The 20,203-nt window shown below is 38.5% G+C and overlaps 1 protein-coding gene and 1 long non-coding RNA gene across 2 annotated transcripts in view; one reads left to right on the top strand and one right to left on the bottom strand.

Annotated features, from left to right (window-relative positions):
* The first annotated feature begins 271 nt into the window (after positions 1 to 271).
* Positions 272 to 20,203, top strand: part of LOC140242934 (uncharacterized) — a 153,942-nt gene continuing 134,010 nt past the window's right edge. Inside the window, exons 1-6 of the mRNA XM_072322682.1 lie at positions 272 to 276; positions 711 to 836; positions 1,564 to 1,740; positions 9,421 to 9,599; positions 11,564 to 11,806; positions 15,893 to 16,112. Of these exons, the coding sequence (XP_072178783.1) occupies positions 272 to 276; positions 711 to 836; positions 1,564 to 1,740; positions 9,421 to 9,599; positions 11,564 to 11,806; positions 15,893 to 16,112 (950 nt within the window). The remainder of the gene's footprint in view (positions 277 to 710; positions 837 to 1,563; positions 1,741 to 9,420; positions 9,600 to 11,563; positions 11,807 to 15,892; positions 16,113 to 20,203) is intronic.
* Positions 5,027 to 8,770, bottom strand: LOC140240392 (uncharacterized). The gene is made up of 3 exons (XR_011902028.1): positions 8,427 to 8,770; positions 6,011 to 6,108; positions 5,027 to 5,571 (listed from the first exon to the last, which is right to left on the bottom strand). It is a non-coding gene; the product is annotated as an uncharacterized lncRNA (long non-coding RNA).

A 20,203-nucleotide genomic window follows, 5' to 3' on the forward strand; every position in this document is an offset into this window, starting at 1 on the left:
CAAAGCAGAGTGACATGACATATAACATGCAGAGAATCGGGGCAAACACCAAGAAGCCGCATTTACCCTTTTTCGAAATTTTTCGGGGGTTTTGACTGAAGCTTTTTTTGGTCCCTGTTATTTGATTGTTCTAAAAATATTTTTGAAATAACTTATTAAAGATATTTCGAGAAAAACTACTTTAAAAACACCCTACTTTAACGATTTTTTTGAGATATTTTCCCGCAAATTAAGCCTATTTATTACCCTTTCTCGAAAATCGGGAAAGAGCATGCGGTACAGATGACCACCTGGGGCCCGTTGCATAAGAGTTACAATTATTGTAACTTAGACATCCAATGGTAACTTCCATGGAATTCTTGATTTTGATTGGCTTTTGAGTATAGTTGCCACGGTATAGTTACCATTGGATGGCAAAGTTACCATCATTGTAACTTTTACGTAACGGGCCTAGAATGGGTAGACTGTATATCTATGAATCTAATTATTGCACACTCCAGCGTGTATTCTCTTTGACAATGTAATGCAAGACTATTTTTTTTTTTTTGGTATTTGTGGTTGCTTTATTAATCAATGATGCAGTATACAGTCAAATGGAATTAATGCGCTAACGAGTACAAGTCCAGATGTGCCCAAATACCTTATCCTAGGAAGTAAGAGACCAGACACAGCACGTAATAATCATTTCAGTGGAATAAATCTCTCTACAGATTTTATCTTCCGAGGGTCCTTGACGGCAGCTATCAAAACCCTGCATCTACGACATCCACTGTGACATCCGACATGATGTCGCCAACACGAATAAGTCACGTGATACTGGTTCTTCTCACTGTGAGGTATATATATGTCCCATTCAAAGTCGTTTGTGCTACATATTAATCAAAATGAATTAGAAATTCTCTGTACCAAACAGGTATAGATTGGGTCTTTACTCATACTTGGTTTTCTTCTTCTATATCCTTGTCTTCCCTCTAATACGATACTTATTTTCTCTCTCTAAGCTATAGACATTTTAGTCAGCGTTAAGTCGTGTAGTGTGCTTAAATCACGAGAATAGATTTGATGTTGTCTATACGTTTCATTGCGATGTGCTGGACATTTTCGCATCTATTTTGTACTTAATAATCGAACAAGCAACCAAAGGAATACATGTCATGTGAATTATTACACGAGAGTTTCTGAAAAATTGTTTATAGGGTTTTAATTTTCATTTTCAACTACAACTCTTCACTCTCATCGAAGTAAGTTCGCAAGCTTGTAATATTCTTGGTTTATATATCGAACCGACGCCAATCACATAATCGCAATTATTCTTACTCTCTTTAGATAATTGTTGCAAATAAAAAAACAAAAGACACACAAGAAAATAACTATACAGGAACAGGCTGAACTAGTCCATGAAAGTGACAGGGGGCCTCATAAGAAAATTCAGAGATTATAACTTCAATCATGTCAATAGATGCCAACATAGTTCGATTTTGTGTGTGTGTTGTTACTTTGAACCATTCCAGCAACCCATCGTCTTACTTAATAGCGATGTAATCTTATCATATTCTCTCCCAGCCATGTTGCAAAGGAAACGAGGAGCCAGTACTGCGGAGGTACGATTGACTCCGGGTCAGGTGTCATCCGTTCCCCTGGATTTCCCGATCCATATCCGCCTTCATCATCTTGTGAATGGATCATCCGAACTTTGGACAGATTTCGGGTTCGCCTGCGGTTCGATGACCGTGATTGCCTGTGAGTTAAAACCGTTATAAGTCTTGTACATATTTAGGTGTCATTCATAATCAAATTACTCGTATTTACGCTGGCGATATTCACGAATTATAACGAACATGAAAAAACCCTGGAAAGACTTAAAATCAGTTATGTTTACTGTATATACACAATATATATATATATATATATATATATATATATATATATCGTCGGCATTACCACGAACCGACGCTATTTCGTTTTTGAGCGAAAATGCAGTTCTGAGAAAATCGCGTTTAAAGATCTCACAAGTTTTAGACAACGTTTTCAATGACTTTTCCTGTCTTGTGTGTGAAAATTTTGACAGGGTGATGAGAGTGGAAGTTATTCTTCCTATCCATAGTGTAATTTTAGTGTGAATTCAAAAAATTTACGATATTTCTGTCTTCAAACTCACTGCGTCGGTTCGTAAATCCATCGTTTCTTGCGCGCACCATAGGTTATGTACTTAAGCGCGGGTCCCACGAACCGACGTAAGTTGTATTACGCCGGTTCGTGAGACCCGCGCTGTAGGGCCTGTACAATAGGTAACGTGCAATACGCGTGTATCTACGAACCGTCGCTATTTCATTTTCGTATGTGTTTACATACAAATACTATTAGGGCTATACCTGCTTATCAACAATAACCTTATTAATTGAAATTAATTGTCATGTAATGATTGTTGTGATGATAACAATACATTTAGTGATAATTAAGATGATAATACAAGCCAGTTTCTCTTAATTGTTCTAAAAAGAGTGTTGTCATTGTTTTCATCTTCATTTAGTACACGCATGTATTGTTATTATAGCTGTGGTTGATCGTTCCAAAGATTTCTTTGCCCCCCCCCCTTTTTTGTGGATATATTATTATTTAACACTTTTGCATTTGGACATCTATGGTAATACATGTATTCGGTATACTGTGTTTCATATTTTTTTACTTTTTACCGTTTTTTTTTTTACTTAATTAACTTACTTTTTCATTTTTTCACATTATTTTTAATTCAAATTCGGTTCACTTCTTTCATAATACACTGTAATTATGAATGTTTGTTCTAAGATGAAGGATACCGCTAAATCTTGGGAAAAAGACGTGCCAGTCAGTAATAATTACTTGTATTTACTCATCTTTCATACTCATGCATGCACTCTGTTATTTCTTTCTCTGAAATAATATATTAATTTCTTTATTTCTTATTATTCCACATATTTGTGACATTTACTTTGTCACAATTTTTATCAGTGTCATTATTGTCATTTGGCTCGCATGCGAATTCACTCATAATTCCTCATTTTCCATCTTTCTCTTTCCTGCTCAACAGATTCTATGATAGCTGCACCTGATCATATAAAGACATAAACTCATCCTGCATGCACTCTTCGAAACTGATAAACTCCTAAAAATACATGAATATCAACACTATCAGAATTTCAAGCTTCATTTTAAATATATAATAATGGTCATGTTTTATTATGCCTTTTGCAGCAATATATTGAAGAGGTACATTATGTAATCGAAGAAACATAGGTCCTCAATAGAATATCAAATTTGAATTATTCAGAGATGAGTAATGACAATGGGAAGGATAACAATTGTGGAAGAGCTCCATAAATCAATACATATCCAATGGCAAATGGAGATGGAATCAAGATTCAAGAATATGTGTAATTCAAGTTCATTATTATATCAGTTCTTGTGTGTTCACAAAAAGAGGAACACAGTTCGAACATGCACACCAAATCTTACATCGTACATTTACATCTATAGAGTGCGGACGGAACATATACAAGAGAAAGAATAACATCCTCAAATTAATATATCAAGCATAACTACATGTATGTATATGACCACTCAAAGATGTTGCTGCATATGCATGAAGCTTGTGAGTGCTGCAACACCCATATGCTCAGATAAAAACTTGATGTATATCATACAAAAGAGAAGAGGTACTGCATGTACATGTAGTTACACTATTCACAGGACAGTAGAGAAAAAGCACGAGAGAGGGAAATGGGTGTCTAAAATAGGTCGATGTAAGGAGTGCCAAGCCAATTAAGTCTCTAATAGAAGTCATACATATATAAGGAAACAAATTAATCACAACATAAATGATCATGCTCATGTTAACCAATAATTAGCATCTAAAAATGTGTGTAGAAAGCCCATAATATCAGCCTTTCGCCCCGAAGGCTTGTATTATGAGAAAAGAGAAATTTTGGCCGACCCCCCCCCCCCCCTCCCTGTGAATCCTTAATCCACCAGTACTATAAACACATTCTGAGAATGTGTTTTAGTACATGTACTAGCAAATTCACAAGAGGGTTGGGGAAATTCAGCCAAAATTGTGTGTGGCTAAAATAATTAAAAAGAAAGGTCATCAGCAAAACTACGGGGTGGATGCAGACGAATTTTCATGTGATGACTAAAAAATATGCAGCTAAAGGAAAAAAAAAAAAAGACGGCGGAGAGGGGCCAAGGCTAATTTGACTCCCCTCCCCCCCCCCACCAAAAAACAAACAAACAAACAAACACCACTGTTTTACAGCACCTTTCAAGGACTCTTAATTTTTTGTTTGTTAAAAACAAACGTCTCGAAGTAAAGAATTCCATATTGTAGGCGAAATGTAGACCGATACAGTGTATAAAGTGTACATCCCAAGCTATTAAAGAAAAAAAAAAAACAGATTATGAATATCATTTAAAGTAAGAATTTCAGTGTGTTTAATCATCTTTAGTTGAGTTGCAAATGACATGTACATATTTAATAAGAGCAGTAAACTTCGAAGCGCCCCCAAGCCCTTCTATACTTAATTATTCATGTGTAAAGGTAGCGCCAGGGCACTCTGGTGGTCTAGTGGTTATGACGCTGGTCTAGTAATCCAGAGGTCGTGGGTTCGAATCCTGCTTGGGCTGCCTGTGATTTTTTTTTCACAGCAGCCTACAAACTGCACACTGCAGTTGCGTGCGTTACTACGGATGGAGACAAATGAATAATCTATTATTTTAATATACGATGTTTGACATCCTTATTGCAATCACTTTCTTTAATCGTGAATTTAGAGACATAATGAATTATTATTAAAAGAACTCAAATTTCTGTATTTTGTTGTGAGTTTGCATGGGAACATACACGTATCATAATTTACAATTTTAGTTAGATAAAGAACATCTTATAACAGAACAGTCTAGTGATGGTTGAATAATTATGTCAATTTGTGAAAAGTCCTATCATTTACATGGAGTGCATGTTCCCATGTTTATAAGAATCATACATGACACATTCAAAGTGGGTTGAAGACAACAAAATAATAAATAAAAGAATAAAGGAGAATAGAACTTAATCTGATTACAGCATCATCTAAATATTGCCAATGTGCACTTAGAAATCTATCAAGATTTATCACAAGGTTATGATTACCACACAAAACCTTCAAGATTTATTATCATGAAATACATACCAATGAACACTTAAAAAAATCTAACGTTCCACATCCACATGAAGCTTTCCTTGATATAAATGTCTCTCTGTAGTGTTATTAAAGTGTAGCAAAATTGTAATTATGACATCACAGAATGGAATGCATTGTTTTCACCTTCAATCTTAGGATCTCCTTTCATGTTTCCACTTTACAATCACATTTCACTGTAGATATACCGTCCTTATGTTGTCGCCCTTCATCCCAATTTCTCCCTTCTATCCTATCTGTAGATTGTCTTCTTTCCTAAGCCATTGTATTCACATTCCTTGATGATCAGCACGATGCTGTACTTTTTTCTTCTTCTCTGAAACAGTCCAGCTCTTCGCTACTGCATGGCATCAGTCATCTGAAAGAAAAGACAGAAATTAAGAACTTTCGATTAAAATCAAACATCATGATACAAGATACAACTTTCATTTTGAGAAAAAGAAATCAGCCAACTAAACTGTAGTTGAAATTATTTTGCTCTATTTATTTAAACATAAAACAAAACGGTATACAGGATCAAAGAATGTCAAAAAAATACTGCTGTTTTTGATGCATATTCAAATTGTCTCGCCTTTTACATATTTTAATGATGCAAGATCTTATGTCTAGCACTTAGTAAGTCTCATGTAGAATTTAAATTATTATTCACATGAATAAATCTGCATGTCCTTGTAAACAAGGCATTGCTTTGAAAAAGCTGAATATTACTAATTGCATCTGGGAAAGAGTCTACGACAATCAAACTTGTTTATTATCAGAGACTTTAACATCTTAATAAGACCTAGACTCTACATTACCATTGTATTCACATCCGTTGGTGATATACACGACCCTGTACTTTTCCTTTTCTTTTCTGAGACAGTCCAGTTCTTCGCTACTACATGGCACCAGTCATCTGAAAGAAAAGAAAGAAATTAAGAACTTTTGATTAAAATCAAACATCATGGCACAAGATACAACTTTAATTTTGAGAAGAAAAAAAAATCAGCCAACAAAACTGAAGCTGAAATTATTTTGCTCTATTTATATTAAACATAAAACAAAATGGTAGGCCTATGCAGGATCAAAGAATGTCAAAAAATGCTGCTGTTCGTATTTGATGCATATTCAAATTGTCTCTTCATTTACACATTTTACTGATGCAAGATATTATGTTTAGCACTTGGTATGTCTCATGTAGAAATTGAATCATCATTCACATGAATATAAATCTACATGTATTTGTAAACAAGGCATTGCATTGAAATAGCTGAATATTACTACATGTACCTGCATTTGGGAAACAGTCTATGACAATCAAACCTGTTTCTTATCAGAGACTGTAACATCTTAATTAGACCTAGACTCTACATTATCATTCAGCTTTTAAAGGTATTAACCATTCACCTATAAAACACTGGCATTGTCATGTGCATCATATTTCTTTGATACTGCACATATTTTCATGAAGTCTGCACAAGAATGCAAATGAAACACGTCTGCTGTTTGGTATTTATGAAAAAAAAAAAATCACTAACCTGGAAGTCCTTGGCCTTAGAAATAACACGTGGCGAGTTAGTAGGAATTGACGTTAAAATAGAATAAGAATAGATCTACTAAATAGGCCTTTGCCTCATGAATGTCTGGTCTAATTATAGACTAAGTGAAGTCTAGACCTTTCACTTTTAAGTTACCAGTGGTTCACAAAATTTATATTATAGATCTAGACTACATCTAGATCTAGACATCTAATACTATTAGATCTTGGCAACTTTTGTCTTTGTGACACGAAATTAACACGTCACGGATGATATTGCGGCGATATCCAACAGGATGACAGTACCACTATTACTGACTCAGTAAGTTGACATAGATAACTAACATCAACTTGTTAACGTACGTTAGAGATGGCACCATATACAAAAGCCGGTGACACTGACACTGACAGATCGAACGACTACGTTTAGACTAACGTTAAAGAGTTAGACTCGCCATCTCAGTAAGTCGGCCAAAGACAAAGTCAATACAGGGCTAAGTCAGTGTTACTGTTATGTTAGGCCTAACAAATGTTAACGGTTACTCGGTTAGGTTAGGTTTACCAGAACTCAAGAGTCCTGGTTAAATCAGTCGAGGGACATTTCTTAGAAGTCCTTCGATTCCAAGAATAAAAAGTGTGAAAGAACAAAGGGAAATAAGGAAAGAAGAAAGGACAAAAGATTATGTATGGCTGCTGTGGAAATCGACAGCGCCACTGTATCACTATCAATCAAGCGTAAATATATAAACGCCATTTGGTTGGGCCACATTCACAAGTTTTAGGGGAAAAAAGCCCCACCGCTGTGCATAGGTACTCCACTCGAACTAACGTTAGACATACACTACACACAGTACGGTACTAGGGCTGAATTCACAAGTATACTTTAACACTGCACTGTACAGGAAAGCCACCTAACCTGTAGAGTACTCGTAGTGTTTAGGTAGTATCACTAGACCACATACTGTCATAGATGACATCTACACCAACGCTGCACACTGGCACTGGTCCGACGGTCCCTGACCAGGAAAAATCACTGTTGGACACTGACCAGTAACTTTTTCAGGAATGGACCAGTAAAGATTGGGGGAAAAAATGGGTGGACTCTACCTACTATTACCACTAGTCTAGATGTAGATCTAGAGCTAGACTACCGTGTACCGGTATGGCTCTGAACTGTGTTAATTTGACTTGGTCTTAGACTTCAGCTGATCTTAGTTTTAGTAACTGGTACCGGTATTACAAGTAAAGTCTTAACTTAGACTTAATAGTTAGACTTGAAAGTAAAAGTCTAACATGTCTAACTTTATTCTTTACTCTTCCTTTGAGTTTTACTGTTAGACTTTTTTTTTGTTTGTTTAGTACGCCTACTTTGTCAATCTCATGATTTCATTTTCAACTCAAAAGTCAAGGCTTTAAATAGTGTCTTCGAGACTTTGAAATCTTGCAATCTGCATGTCTTGCACACAGACGTTACGACTACAGTACTCAGTAGTCTCAGAAGTAACGACATAAGTTGAAAAGAAACAATAAATAATATGATTTGGGATCTAATTTGAAATTGTATGGCGTTTACAGACTAGGCTTCATAAGCATCACGCGATTGAATACATGGGACTACACACTACCGCAATTAATGGTTATGGTAGTCCAACTGAAACTGTTATTTTGAGCATGATTTTAATAGGATTATAGCTTACCATTCACTTCACTCGTGGACAGTGGGCTGGCTTAGGCCGTCATTCATCTTTCAGAAGGTTTGGTTCTCACTCTGAGATCTGGATTAGGGCCAAAACCTAATTCTAGGCCAGTAAGTTGAACAAAGCTCAAAGTAACGCAACTGCGACAGTTCGTGAAACCCGCATTGCTCTTCACCGTAGCAATTCGGGTTTTACGAACCGGCGTATCTTTCGTGCGTCGGTTCGTGAAACTCCTTTTTCTCAATTTCTCGATATTTCGAGTACCGTCGTTTTTTTCTTTCTTTGATAAAATTAAGAATAATTAATTTTGTGATCTAAAATTTTGGGATTCGGTAGAGTTTTGAAAGCACTTTCATTTGGTACCAATATCTCGATTTTGAAAATTTTGACCAAAATCGAAATAGCGTCAGTTCGTGAAAACGCCGACGATATATATATATATTTATTCTATACTACAAGCACTCTGTGTCACACATGCAGAAAAGATTTTATTTCGTAAAAACTGTTGCGTTACCAAAGCACAGGTATATAGGGTACCGTGACATAATAAATAAAACTCGTCACTTTCAATAAGGGTACGCACTCCCTTCTCACTACTTTCTTTATAAAGAGTTTGTTTGTTTGCTTTCTTTCTTGTTTGTTTGTTTTTCTTCAATGGATTACATTGGGCAGTTTACTCTGGAATTTAAATGATTTTGGAAAAGACAATGAAGCAAAGACAAGATCAGGATTGTGATTATTTCTTAACATCAGGACACATTTAGTCTGGAGCTGTGAAGAGAGTTGATCATTAGATTAAATTCAAGTCAAGGAAATCACCTGAATTTCTCGATCGCGTGCATTCCAAAAGACTTCGCGTAGGATCGAGGTGGGGACTCCTGATTATCCACACACAAAAACAAAGACAAAAAATAAAAACAGTACGTCCGACTATTTCTGAATACTCACAAAAATATTTTGTTTCATTGCATTGTTCGTGTGTCCTGAATAACAGAGATTCCTCTTTGGAGATCTTCGATGGCCCTGGATCTATCGGCACGCATCGAATCGGCGAATTCTGCAACACACAGCCTCCTAGTTCATTAGATTCCAACGGCAGGTTTCTGACCATCAAATTTACAGCTAGTCAATCTCAAACCAACAGAACTGGGTTTGATATCTCATTCCTGACAAGTAAGTTTGCATTTTGTCATGTAAAGGCTTTCACCGATGTCACTCTCGGTAGTGGGTTAATGTCTAGATCTAGCCAACATCAATGGCAAAATGTCATCAAACTACACAGTTGGACATGAAATACTAAGGCAATAGCTACAAGCTAAATTGCGATTGCCTATCTGTTCTTTTTTTTTCAATTATACGGTCCTATAAATCTGAAGAAAAAAAACCGTGCGTGATGGGTTTGAGTACTGATAACTCGTATGATGATGTGTGGTGCTTACTAAAGTAAAATATCCATAATAAAATGTAATTTATCAAAATACTTCGAGTTCGGGATTTTGGTCGTTTTATGGATGCAGGAATCAGCTAACAAACCAGAAATTGCATTTGGATGGTTGGTTGTTGCCTTTAACACAGAGAGAGAGTGTATTCCCTTCAGTTGCAATTTTCGTGTTACGAGCATCTTCCGCAGCTTGTATATCCCATCACACGCGAAGCTGTCACCTCGTGACTTGGGCAAAGCTCACTGTACACTGTTTCGATGTCACATTCAATGTGAAATTTTCGCTATGTGTTTGTCTTAATCACTTTTCCCCCTCATATGAATAGGATATCACGTGATTCTTGTACGTTAAACCAAAGAGAAGACAGCAATTACAGTGATTTATTAGACAGGATATGAAATTTTGACAATTCAAAACATTCACGTTTGAATGTTATTTCCCACTCGCTTGCAAAATCTTATTGATTTTCCCTACTGAAATTTGTAAATTTATACGAAATATATGGCATTTATGGCGGCCATTTTGAAAAATGGCTGCCATGGCCGCTGAGGGCGCTATTTATGATGGCCCAATATCTGAATTTACTTGAATTGTCATTGTCAACATGTGTGCGAAATTTGGTGCTTTTATCATAAAATGCACAATTCCTCTAATTTTTCAAGCTATGCCGCTCCACTATATTATTTGCGGTTAAACACGACACAATGGTGAAAGGGCCTGTAGTCCCTCTCATAGATTAGGCTTAATTTGGTTTAGAAAAGCTTATTTCCGTATTGCTTTTTCTCATTCTATAGTGGGAAATGGATTTAAGTAGTGAATATTCAAGGAAAATATAGCAGATGTAAATCAATTAATGTAGAAATTGTTAATTTCGCAACGACACTGTTCCCAAACATAATATAGGCCGAAAGCAAAGCATCAATATTATCATATACTAAATTACAATAAAAATATAAGTAACGAGGGAGGAAACAATACAGCAGCGGACCATCGTAACCAGAGCGCGTGCCTTGGGTGGGACCAGTCATCTCATACAATCACTTTATATCCCGTTACAATTCACTGTAACGATGTGAAATTCGTGAAGCCTTCCAGCCGATATTTTGCACAGCTGGTATAAGCTGATAACAGCTGATAATGACAAATGGACATAAGAATTAAGATATGGAGGGATATTTTCTGATTCCCTATATATCAAGATTCATAGGCATATTCCCCCTTTCACCTGTAATATTGGCAGGACCCATTTTTGGTTGGATACCAGTTTCTTTTGGCTTCAGTGAGTACCGTCGAATTTCGAGGTTGTTTTTTTTTCTTTGTTATAAAATTGATGATTTTTATTTCTTTTCTCGGAGCTAGTTGCACACCAGTTGGATACTGGTGAAGTAAAATGTGTTTTCATTTTGTGTATGTTTGTGTGTGTGTGTGTGTGTGTGTGACCCTGTGTGTGTGTGTGTGTGTGTGTGTGTGTGTGTGTTTGCTGTTTTGCTAAGAGTGAGAAAGACATCTGCGGCACTTAATTGTCATTTGTAACATCAGGGGGTGATCTGACCTCTGCTCAACACTACATTAATCACTATACCTGCACCAGGTATTTGCCGTGTTACATCATGCATTTATGTCGTGCGCAGATTGGCTACAACAGTCCATGGTAATATTCAGTTAATACAGTGTATTTCTTATGCATCTTTGCAGTTGATGACGTAGTTGGCTCCAGAGTCATGTGGTCGGAGGTGAATGCTGCGACGGGTCTTGCCCGTATCAACAGCCTCGGGACCGACCCGACGGAGCTCATCCAACCCGACGGCACGTTAATCCCATCTGTGTCTACCGCGGTATACTACAGGGTGCCCAGCGGAAACTGGACATCAGTGAACATCGACTATGGGAAGCACGAAGTCTTATGGCACGCGGAAAACCTTGGGATCATAGCTACAGGTATTAAGTAGGTATCTCACTGAGCGGCGAACGTTTGCGAATCTAGCGAATTTGAGATTCGCCAACTTTTCTGACGAATGTTTGCGAAAAGTCAGGGTTTGCTTCTGCCCTTAGCGACAGTTAGCGACTTTTCACGATGTTAAAATAATAATAACAATAGTGAGACTCTTATAAAGCGCATATTTTTACCTAAAAAAGATACTCAAGGCGCTATAGAACAGAGCGACAATTAACAACACTTGAGCGACTGTTTGCTAAAGCGTTTGCGAAACACACGTGGCGACTATTAGCGACTGTTAGCCAAATGTTAGCGACAGTTTTGCAAACATTAGCAACTGTTTGCGACAATTTGCGAATGTTTTGGGACCTGGAAAAGTACCAGGCGATTATGTATAGTCAGACCCATAAAACGAACGTACAACCTTCCACTGCATTCAGATCTCTTGTGACCACCGTTCAAGATGGATTTCCAGAATATGGAAATAATTTCTGCCAAGTAGAGGCTGCTATCCTCGAAGAGCTGAGTTGCATGGCTGCTGCTACAGCTATCGTGCAGCTTATAAGAGAAAGAAAGGAGATGAAGAAAAACAAGAAAGGAAAAAGAAAAGAAAGACTGTTTGGGTCAGAGAGTGGTTGTTGCAGAGGCCAGACTTTGATCAATATGAAAAACGTTTGCAGCAATTACAATGATTGAGATGTCAAGACCTTCAAGAACTTTTTATGTGACAAATTTCTCTCAATGGGTCAATTTTAAATAGGAACCATAAGGTTACTAGTACTTAAAAAAATGTTCGTGACACCGTATTACGGCCGTTTGCGAATTCGTACGAGTGTTTTGCGAATGTTTGCAACCGTTAACGAAAATACAAATTCGCAGAAAAATGTTGAACATGTTCAAGATTTCTTTGCGACAAGAAAAACTGCTTGTGACAATAACAGTTTGCGAGCTTTCTTGCAACTGTTAACGAACCTTTTGCAACCCTTTACGAACCCTGGCGAAATCCCAAATTCGCTACGGTCCCAAACGTTCGCCGCTCAGTGAGATACCCCCTAGGGTTCTGAGACGGGGACAAACTCTGTTATTCTCGTTTGCCATATTGTTGACTCGTTCGAGCAAGACGAAGAATCATATCATGCTGCTGTTTCACTCTGCTACAATTTCAGTATGGCACATACTGCCTGGATATGTGCATGCCACGGCTCGACCCTTTAGGTGTTTTTACTAAAGACCACTGTACGTAATTCGCTCGAACACCTCCACAATATTCAGACGTTTTCATTTAAGATGGAATTCATCAGTTAAGTTGTTGTCTTCGAGATTTCACCTTTAAGCATAAAGCCTAATTTGATTATTCCATGTTCATGAACATATACTGGAAATCATGAGAAATTAAGAAATATGTAACTCAACTTCATTAAAATTTGTCCAAGTATCATGAAACTTCTTCACTTCTGTATGCATGAATTTACTCTTTTCATGAAATTCAACATTTAAAGGGGAAGGCTAGTAACTGATCAGTGGGAATCAGTGGAAATGCTGGGAGATGATTGTTCCAATCCTTATGGGATTCATTCAAGAGTTCATTGTATATCTATTGTTGTGTGAAAATGATTTGCTTCAGAATGGTCTCATATTCAAGTAATGTGCAGTTTAATGCTTCCAGGTTAGCGTCCCTGGTCAGTGACGGAGCCTTAACTCTTAACGTGCCATGGTCGCCGAACGGCGACCTTAGTCCTGACGTGCCATGGTCGCCGATCGGCGACTAAGGGTGCGTTCGAGCGCTCTAAAGCGAACCAAAGCGAACTGAACTAAAGCGTACCGTACCGTACCATGCCAATTTTGGAGCGTTCGAGCGCTCTGTGGAGAAAGCGTACTCACGAGTTATTTTTAGAAAGGTCACGCTTGTTTGTAGCAAGAATGTCATTCACCCCTGGCGCTTGAACTACAGTACTTACAGCTGTCCAGAACAAAGAGAATGATGTTTTTGCATTGTGACGTATGCGCATGATACGCGCATGCTTTACAACGAACTTTTGGTACGCTTTGGTACGCTTTTGGAGCACATCGGGAAGTGGTCCACTTTTGGCTCGGTACAGTACGGTACACTTTAGGAGCGTTCGAACGCTCCTCTGGCGCGGGTACGGTACGGTACAGTTCGTTTTAGGAGAGCGCTCGAACGCACCCTAAGAAGATCAAGAAAAGCATTGATCATTAAAGTTCTTGTGGTACCGTAATGTGTTACACCAAGCAAATGCCAATGATATGTACTGGTAGCTGATTAGCATAGCCATCGTTTCCACTAAAAATATGAGCATGCTTACATTGGAAAATTTTGAGTAAATACACGATTTTTCAGCTAGATGTATTTTTTTTTCGCGTCGGGAAAATCCACAGCGGGCGCACCCTCTGCGAGATGTGTATGGATCAAAAGTCTCATAGGTAAACCACGCGTGTGTATGCTATTGAATCTGCGTATATTGTCTATGCGGTTCCACTCGCATTGTTCCGCTTGGATGCTGTCCTGCGGGAAGCTGCTTTGATTTTGTCCCTCAAAGAGGGTCAGCTTTTGTTCGTCGGTCAAGTCTTTCATCCTTTTGTTTTGGTGAACGTCACTAATCGTCCCAACGCAAGCATAGGAATTGCGCGTGAACAAAGGCCTGCCGATTTCAATAGAGTACGCCTGCCCGCGGTCCGCTTAGACAAACGGAGGATTAGCAGGTTCTTCCTTCTTTGGTGGACAAAAGACACTATTCCAGGGCCCGGGACAATTACTTTAGTTTCAAATACAGGATCTGGGACTAAAGGACTCAGATTTGGGAATGAATTACTGAGGCAGAAAGAGAAATTGCCAAGACAAAATAAACTGCTAGTATCTTTGGAATCATACAATTCTAGAAGGCAATTGTGTTATCATTTGAAAGAGGAGAAGTTGCTCTAAAACTTTTTCACAGAGTCAAGGGAGCGTTCCATTGAAGAAAAAACACGACTGACTCTTTTTTCCATACTACAAAAATTTTCTAATATTTCTTTTTGATGTATCAATTGTTTCTGCAGTATTTCAGGTTCAGATAGATATTGTGGCAAACTAACTGCATGACACGAAAGAACAAACATTTCTTGATATACGTTGTGTAGAATTCAATTCAAAACAGTCAATAGTTTCAGAGGTATGGCGGTTTTAAATTTCATTGTCAGAACAGTTTCGAAACGTTCTGGCGTTAGGTAAAAACCTCTGGCACGTTAGGGGTTTTGGGCCTGGCACATTAAGAGTTAATCTGCACATTACTTGAATATGAGACCGTTCTGAAGCAAATCATTTTCACACAACAATAGATATACAATGAACTCTTGAATGAATCCCATAAGGATTGGAACAATCATCTCCCAGCATTTCCACTGATTCCCACTGATCAGTTACTAGCCTTCCCCTTTAAGCGTGAAATGGAATTTCACTCAAACCTAACTTTGCTAAATCACTTAAAGGGGAAAGCCAGTCCAAATGTAAGTTCGTGTGATAAGAAAAAGTTAAATATTACGAGTTCAACGGTAAAATTATGATCGAAATCGAATAAAAAATAAGGAAGTTATGACATTTTGAAGTTTTGCCTATTTTCGAGGAAACAGATTTGAATGGTCAATATGAATATGCAAATGGCAAAGTGAGCATGTCTTCCCTTCACAACTTGCCATATATTTTGTATATAAAATTTTGAAATTTCCAGTTTTTCATTCAAGCGCAATTACGCCCGATGCTCAAATCCTGATATATCTATCTGATCACTATTCTGAAGTTATTCAACCAGGAATAACATCATGCTTTAGAGTTCAATGACAGAAGCATGAATTTTCGTCATTTTTGTACACGATCAATGGAAAACTGTGAGGGTATGACATGGTCAGCTCAATCATTTGCATATTCATATCGACTGTACAAGAACTGTTTTGCAGAAATTAGCAAAACTTCAAAATTTCATAACTTCATTATTTTTCATCCCATTTCAGTCAAATTTTTACCGTTGCACTCGTAAGATTTTACTCTGTTTTATCACAACAATTTATTTTTGGTCTGGATTTCCCCTTTAAAGGCACACTGGGAAGGACCAGCAATGAAGCCCGCGCGTATTTCGCATGGACGTCAAGAACGGTGTACGGGATTGCCACTGATTGGTTAACGGGCAACGTGTATTGGACGGACGCGGCATACGATTGGATCATGGTGTGTAGCGCGGACGGTGCAAAGATGACCAGTGTAATCGACGAGGATCTAGACTTGCCGACAGGAATCGCTCTTCATCCGTCTCGTGGGTAATGTACCAGGCGTTTCTCGGATTAATTTTTAGCTATCTGCCACACAGAAAATTTATCAATCGTGTATTGTCAAATTCTCTCGCTAGAATAAAAACTAGTGGGTAAATAGATTGTACTGGGGCTCTAAACACTAAACATCGTTTTAGTTGAGACCGACATCGCTGTCTCTTACTAGTTCAATATGCTTCTCAGACCACTGGCGTAGCCAGGGGGGGGGGGGGGGCGATGGGGGCGGTCGCCCCCCCCCCCCCCTCCCTAAGATTTGGACCGGGAATTTGGGAGGCGGAAAAAAAAATGCGTGTATACTGTATGCATGCACATGAAGCGGGTCTCCTTTGCAACCTTTCATCAAGATATCTTTTTTGAATATTTCACTCAAAGTGTGCACTAGATCGTTGAATTTCAATTCAAAATATGCAAAATCTCTCGTGCTTGGGAGGGGCTATCCCTCTCCCAAACCCTCCCCCTCTGTGCCTCTTTCTCTAGCTTAGTACACTTTTTAGATTTACATTAAAAATTATGAATAATTCTGAGAGCACAAGACTTATCACTTATATTTCGAAAACTCAAGGTTCCCTCATGTATAAGGGGAATTTCCCCTTTTAATCGACCCTTTCCTCCCTCAGTCCCCCCCCCCATCAGTTTTTTTTTTTTTTTTTTTTGGGGGGGGGGGGGGTGATTTCCCAAATGTTGATTCCATCAAATGTGTATACGAGATATCTCAACCTTAAAAAGGCAAAAGCTCCATCGGAAGGGAAAGGTGGAGATAAGACTCGCCCACGCCTATTCCACCAAAAATTTGCACCAGATCGCTGAATTTCAGGTCTGAAAACGCAAAATCACCTCCGTGTGGGAGGGGATATGCCCCTATCTACACCCTCGTGTGCATGCTTATTCTGTTTGATTGCTGAACAGACAGCGTTTATGATATTAAGGGTAAGAATTAATACAAGAAGATTATTTCAATGATACCATTTTATAGGTGAATTGTTCAATAATAATCTACACTAAAATATACTGCAACCTTAAACAAGTGGGACTGTTTCAACTCGTGCATCAAATTGCACCATTTGCAACATCAAAATACAAAAAGTTCTCACCGTGGGAGGGGGGACACCCCCCTCCCACACCCTCCGGTTCACCTTCGCTCGCTCCGCTCGCTCGGGTTCAGTCGCGTTAATGTATTCAGTGAAAAGAATTAATACAAGAAGTGCATTTAAATTAAACCATTTTGTAGGCAAATTGTTCAATAATAATCTACATCAAAATATACTGCTACCTTAAACAAGTGTTACTGTGTCAACTTGATAAAACGCGCAAAAACATGCATCAAATTGCACCATTTGCAACATCAAAATGCAAAAAGTTCTCACGTGGGAGGGGGACACCCCCCTTCCACACCCTCCCCTCCCCCCCCCCCTCGCTCGCTCCGCTCGCTCGGGTTCAGTCGCGTTCATGATATTCAGTGTAAGAATTAATACAGGAAGTGTATTTAAATTATACCATTTTATAGGCAAATTGTTCAATAATAATCTACACTAAAATAAACTGCTACCTTAAACAAATGTTACTGTTTCACGTCGATAAAACGCGCAAAAACATGCATCAAATTGCACCATTTGCAACATCAAAATGCAAAAAGTTCTTACCGTGGGAGGGGAACACCCCCCCCCCCCCCCCCACTCCGACACCCCTCGCTCGCTCTGCTCGCTCGGGTTCAGTGGCGTTCATGATATTTAGTGAAAAGAATTAATACAAAAAGGGTATTTAAATTATACCATTTTATAGGCAAATTGTTCAATGATAATCTACATCAAAATATGCTGCAACCTTAAATAAGTGGGACTGTTTCAACTCGTTAAAACACGCAAAAACATGCATCAAATTGCACCATTTGCAACATCAAAATGCAAACAGTTCTCACCGTGGGAGGGGGGACACCCCCCTCACACGCCCCTCGCTCGCTCTGCTCGCTCGGGTTCAGTGGCGTTCATGATATTTAGTGAAAAGAATTAATACAAGAAGGGTATTTTAATTATACCATTTTATAGGCAAATTGTTCAATGATAATCTACATCAAAATATGCTGCAACCTTAAACAAGTTGGACTGTTTCAACTCGTTAAAACAAGCAAAAACATGCAGCAAATTGCACCATTTGCAACATCAAAATGCAAAAAGTTCTTACCGTGGGAAGGGGGACACCCCCCTTCAACACCCTCCCCTCCCCCTCGCTCGCTCCGCTCGCTCTTGTTCAGTCGCGTTCATGATATTCAGTGAAAGGAATTGATACAAGAAGTGTATTTAAATCATACCATATTATAGGCAAATTGTTCAATGATAATCTACATCAAAATATACTGCAAACTTAAACAATTAGGACTGTTTCAACTCGTTAAAACACGCAAAAACATGCATCAAATTGCACCATTTGCAACATCAAAATGCAAAAGGTTCTCACCGTGGGAGGGGGGACACCCCCCTCCCACACCCTCCAGTCCCCCTTCGCTCGCTCCGCTCGCTCCGGTTCAGTCGCGTTAATGTATTCAGTGAAAAGAATTAATACAAGAAGTGCATTTAAATTATACCATTCTATAGGCAAATTGTTCAATAATAATCTACATCAAAATATACTCCTACCTTAAACAAGTGTTACTGTTTCACGTCGATAAGACGCGCAAAAACATGCATCAAATTGCACCATTTGCAACATCAAAATGCAAAAAGTTCTCACCGTGGGAGGGGGGACACCCCCCTCACACACCCCTCGCTCGCTCTGCTCGCTCGGGTTCAGTGGCGTTCATGATATTTAGTGAAAAGAATTAATACAAGAAGGGTATTCAAATTAGACCATTTTATAGGCAAATTGTTCAATAATAATCTACATCAAAATATGCTGCAACCTTAAACAAGTGGGACTGTTTCAACTCGTTAAAACACGCAAAAACATGCATCAAATTGCACCATTTGCAACATCAAAATGCAAAAAGTTCTTACCGTGGGAAGGGGGACACCCCCCTCCCACACCCTCTGGTCCCCCTTCGCTCGCTCCGCTCGCTCGGGTTCAGTCGTTTTCATGATATTCAGTTTAAGAATTAATACAAGAAGTGTATTCAAATTATACCATTTTATAGGCAAATTGTTCAATAATAATCTACACTAAAATATACTGCTACCTTAAACAAGTGTTACTGTTTCACGTCGATAAAACGCGCAAAAACATGCATCAAATTGCACCATTTGCAACATCAAAATGCAAATAGTTCTTACCGTGGGGGGGGGGGGGGGGGAACACCCCCTACCACACCCTCCCCTCCCCCTCGCTCGCTCCGCTCGCTCGGATTCAGTTGCGTTCATGATATTCAGTGTAAGAATTAATACAAGAAGTGTATCTAAATCATACCATTTTATAGGCAAATTGTTCAATAATAATCTACATCAAAATATACTGCAACCTTAAACAAGTGGGACTGTTTCAACTCGTTAAAACACGCAAAAACATGCATCAAATTGCACCATTTGCAACATCAAAATGCAAAAAGTTCTTACCGTGGGAAGGGGGACACCCCCCTCCCACACCCTCCGGTCCCCCTTCGCTTGATCCGCTCGCTCGGGTTCAGTCGCGTTCATGATATTCATTGAAAAGAATACAAGAAGTGTATTTAAATTATACCACTTTATAGGCAAATTTTTAAATAATAATCTACATCAAAATATGCTGCAACCTTAAATAAGTGGGACTGTTTCAACTCGTTAAAACACGCAAAAGCATGCATCAAATTGCACCATTTGCAACATCAAAATGCAAAAAGTTCTTACCGTGGGAAGGGGAACACCCCCTCCCACACCCTCTGATCCCCCTTCGCTCGCTCCGCTCGCTCGGGTTCAGTCGCTTTCATGATATTCAGTGTAAGAATTAATACAAGAAGTGTATTTAAATTATACCATTTTATAGGCAAATTGTTCAATAATAATCTACACTAAAATAAACTGCTACCTTAAACAAATGTTACTGTTTCACGTCGATGAAACGCGCAAAAACATGCATCAAATTGCACCATTTGCAACATCAAAATGCAAAAAGTTCTT

The sequence above is a fragment of the Diadema setosum genome, chromosome 2 (genome assembly GCF_964275005.1).
Source record: "Diadema setosum chromosome 2, eeDiaSeto1, whole genome shotgun sequence".
NCBI lineage: Eukaryota > Metazoa > Echinodermata > Echinoidea > Diadematoida > Diadematidae > Diadema > Diadema setosum.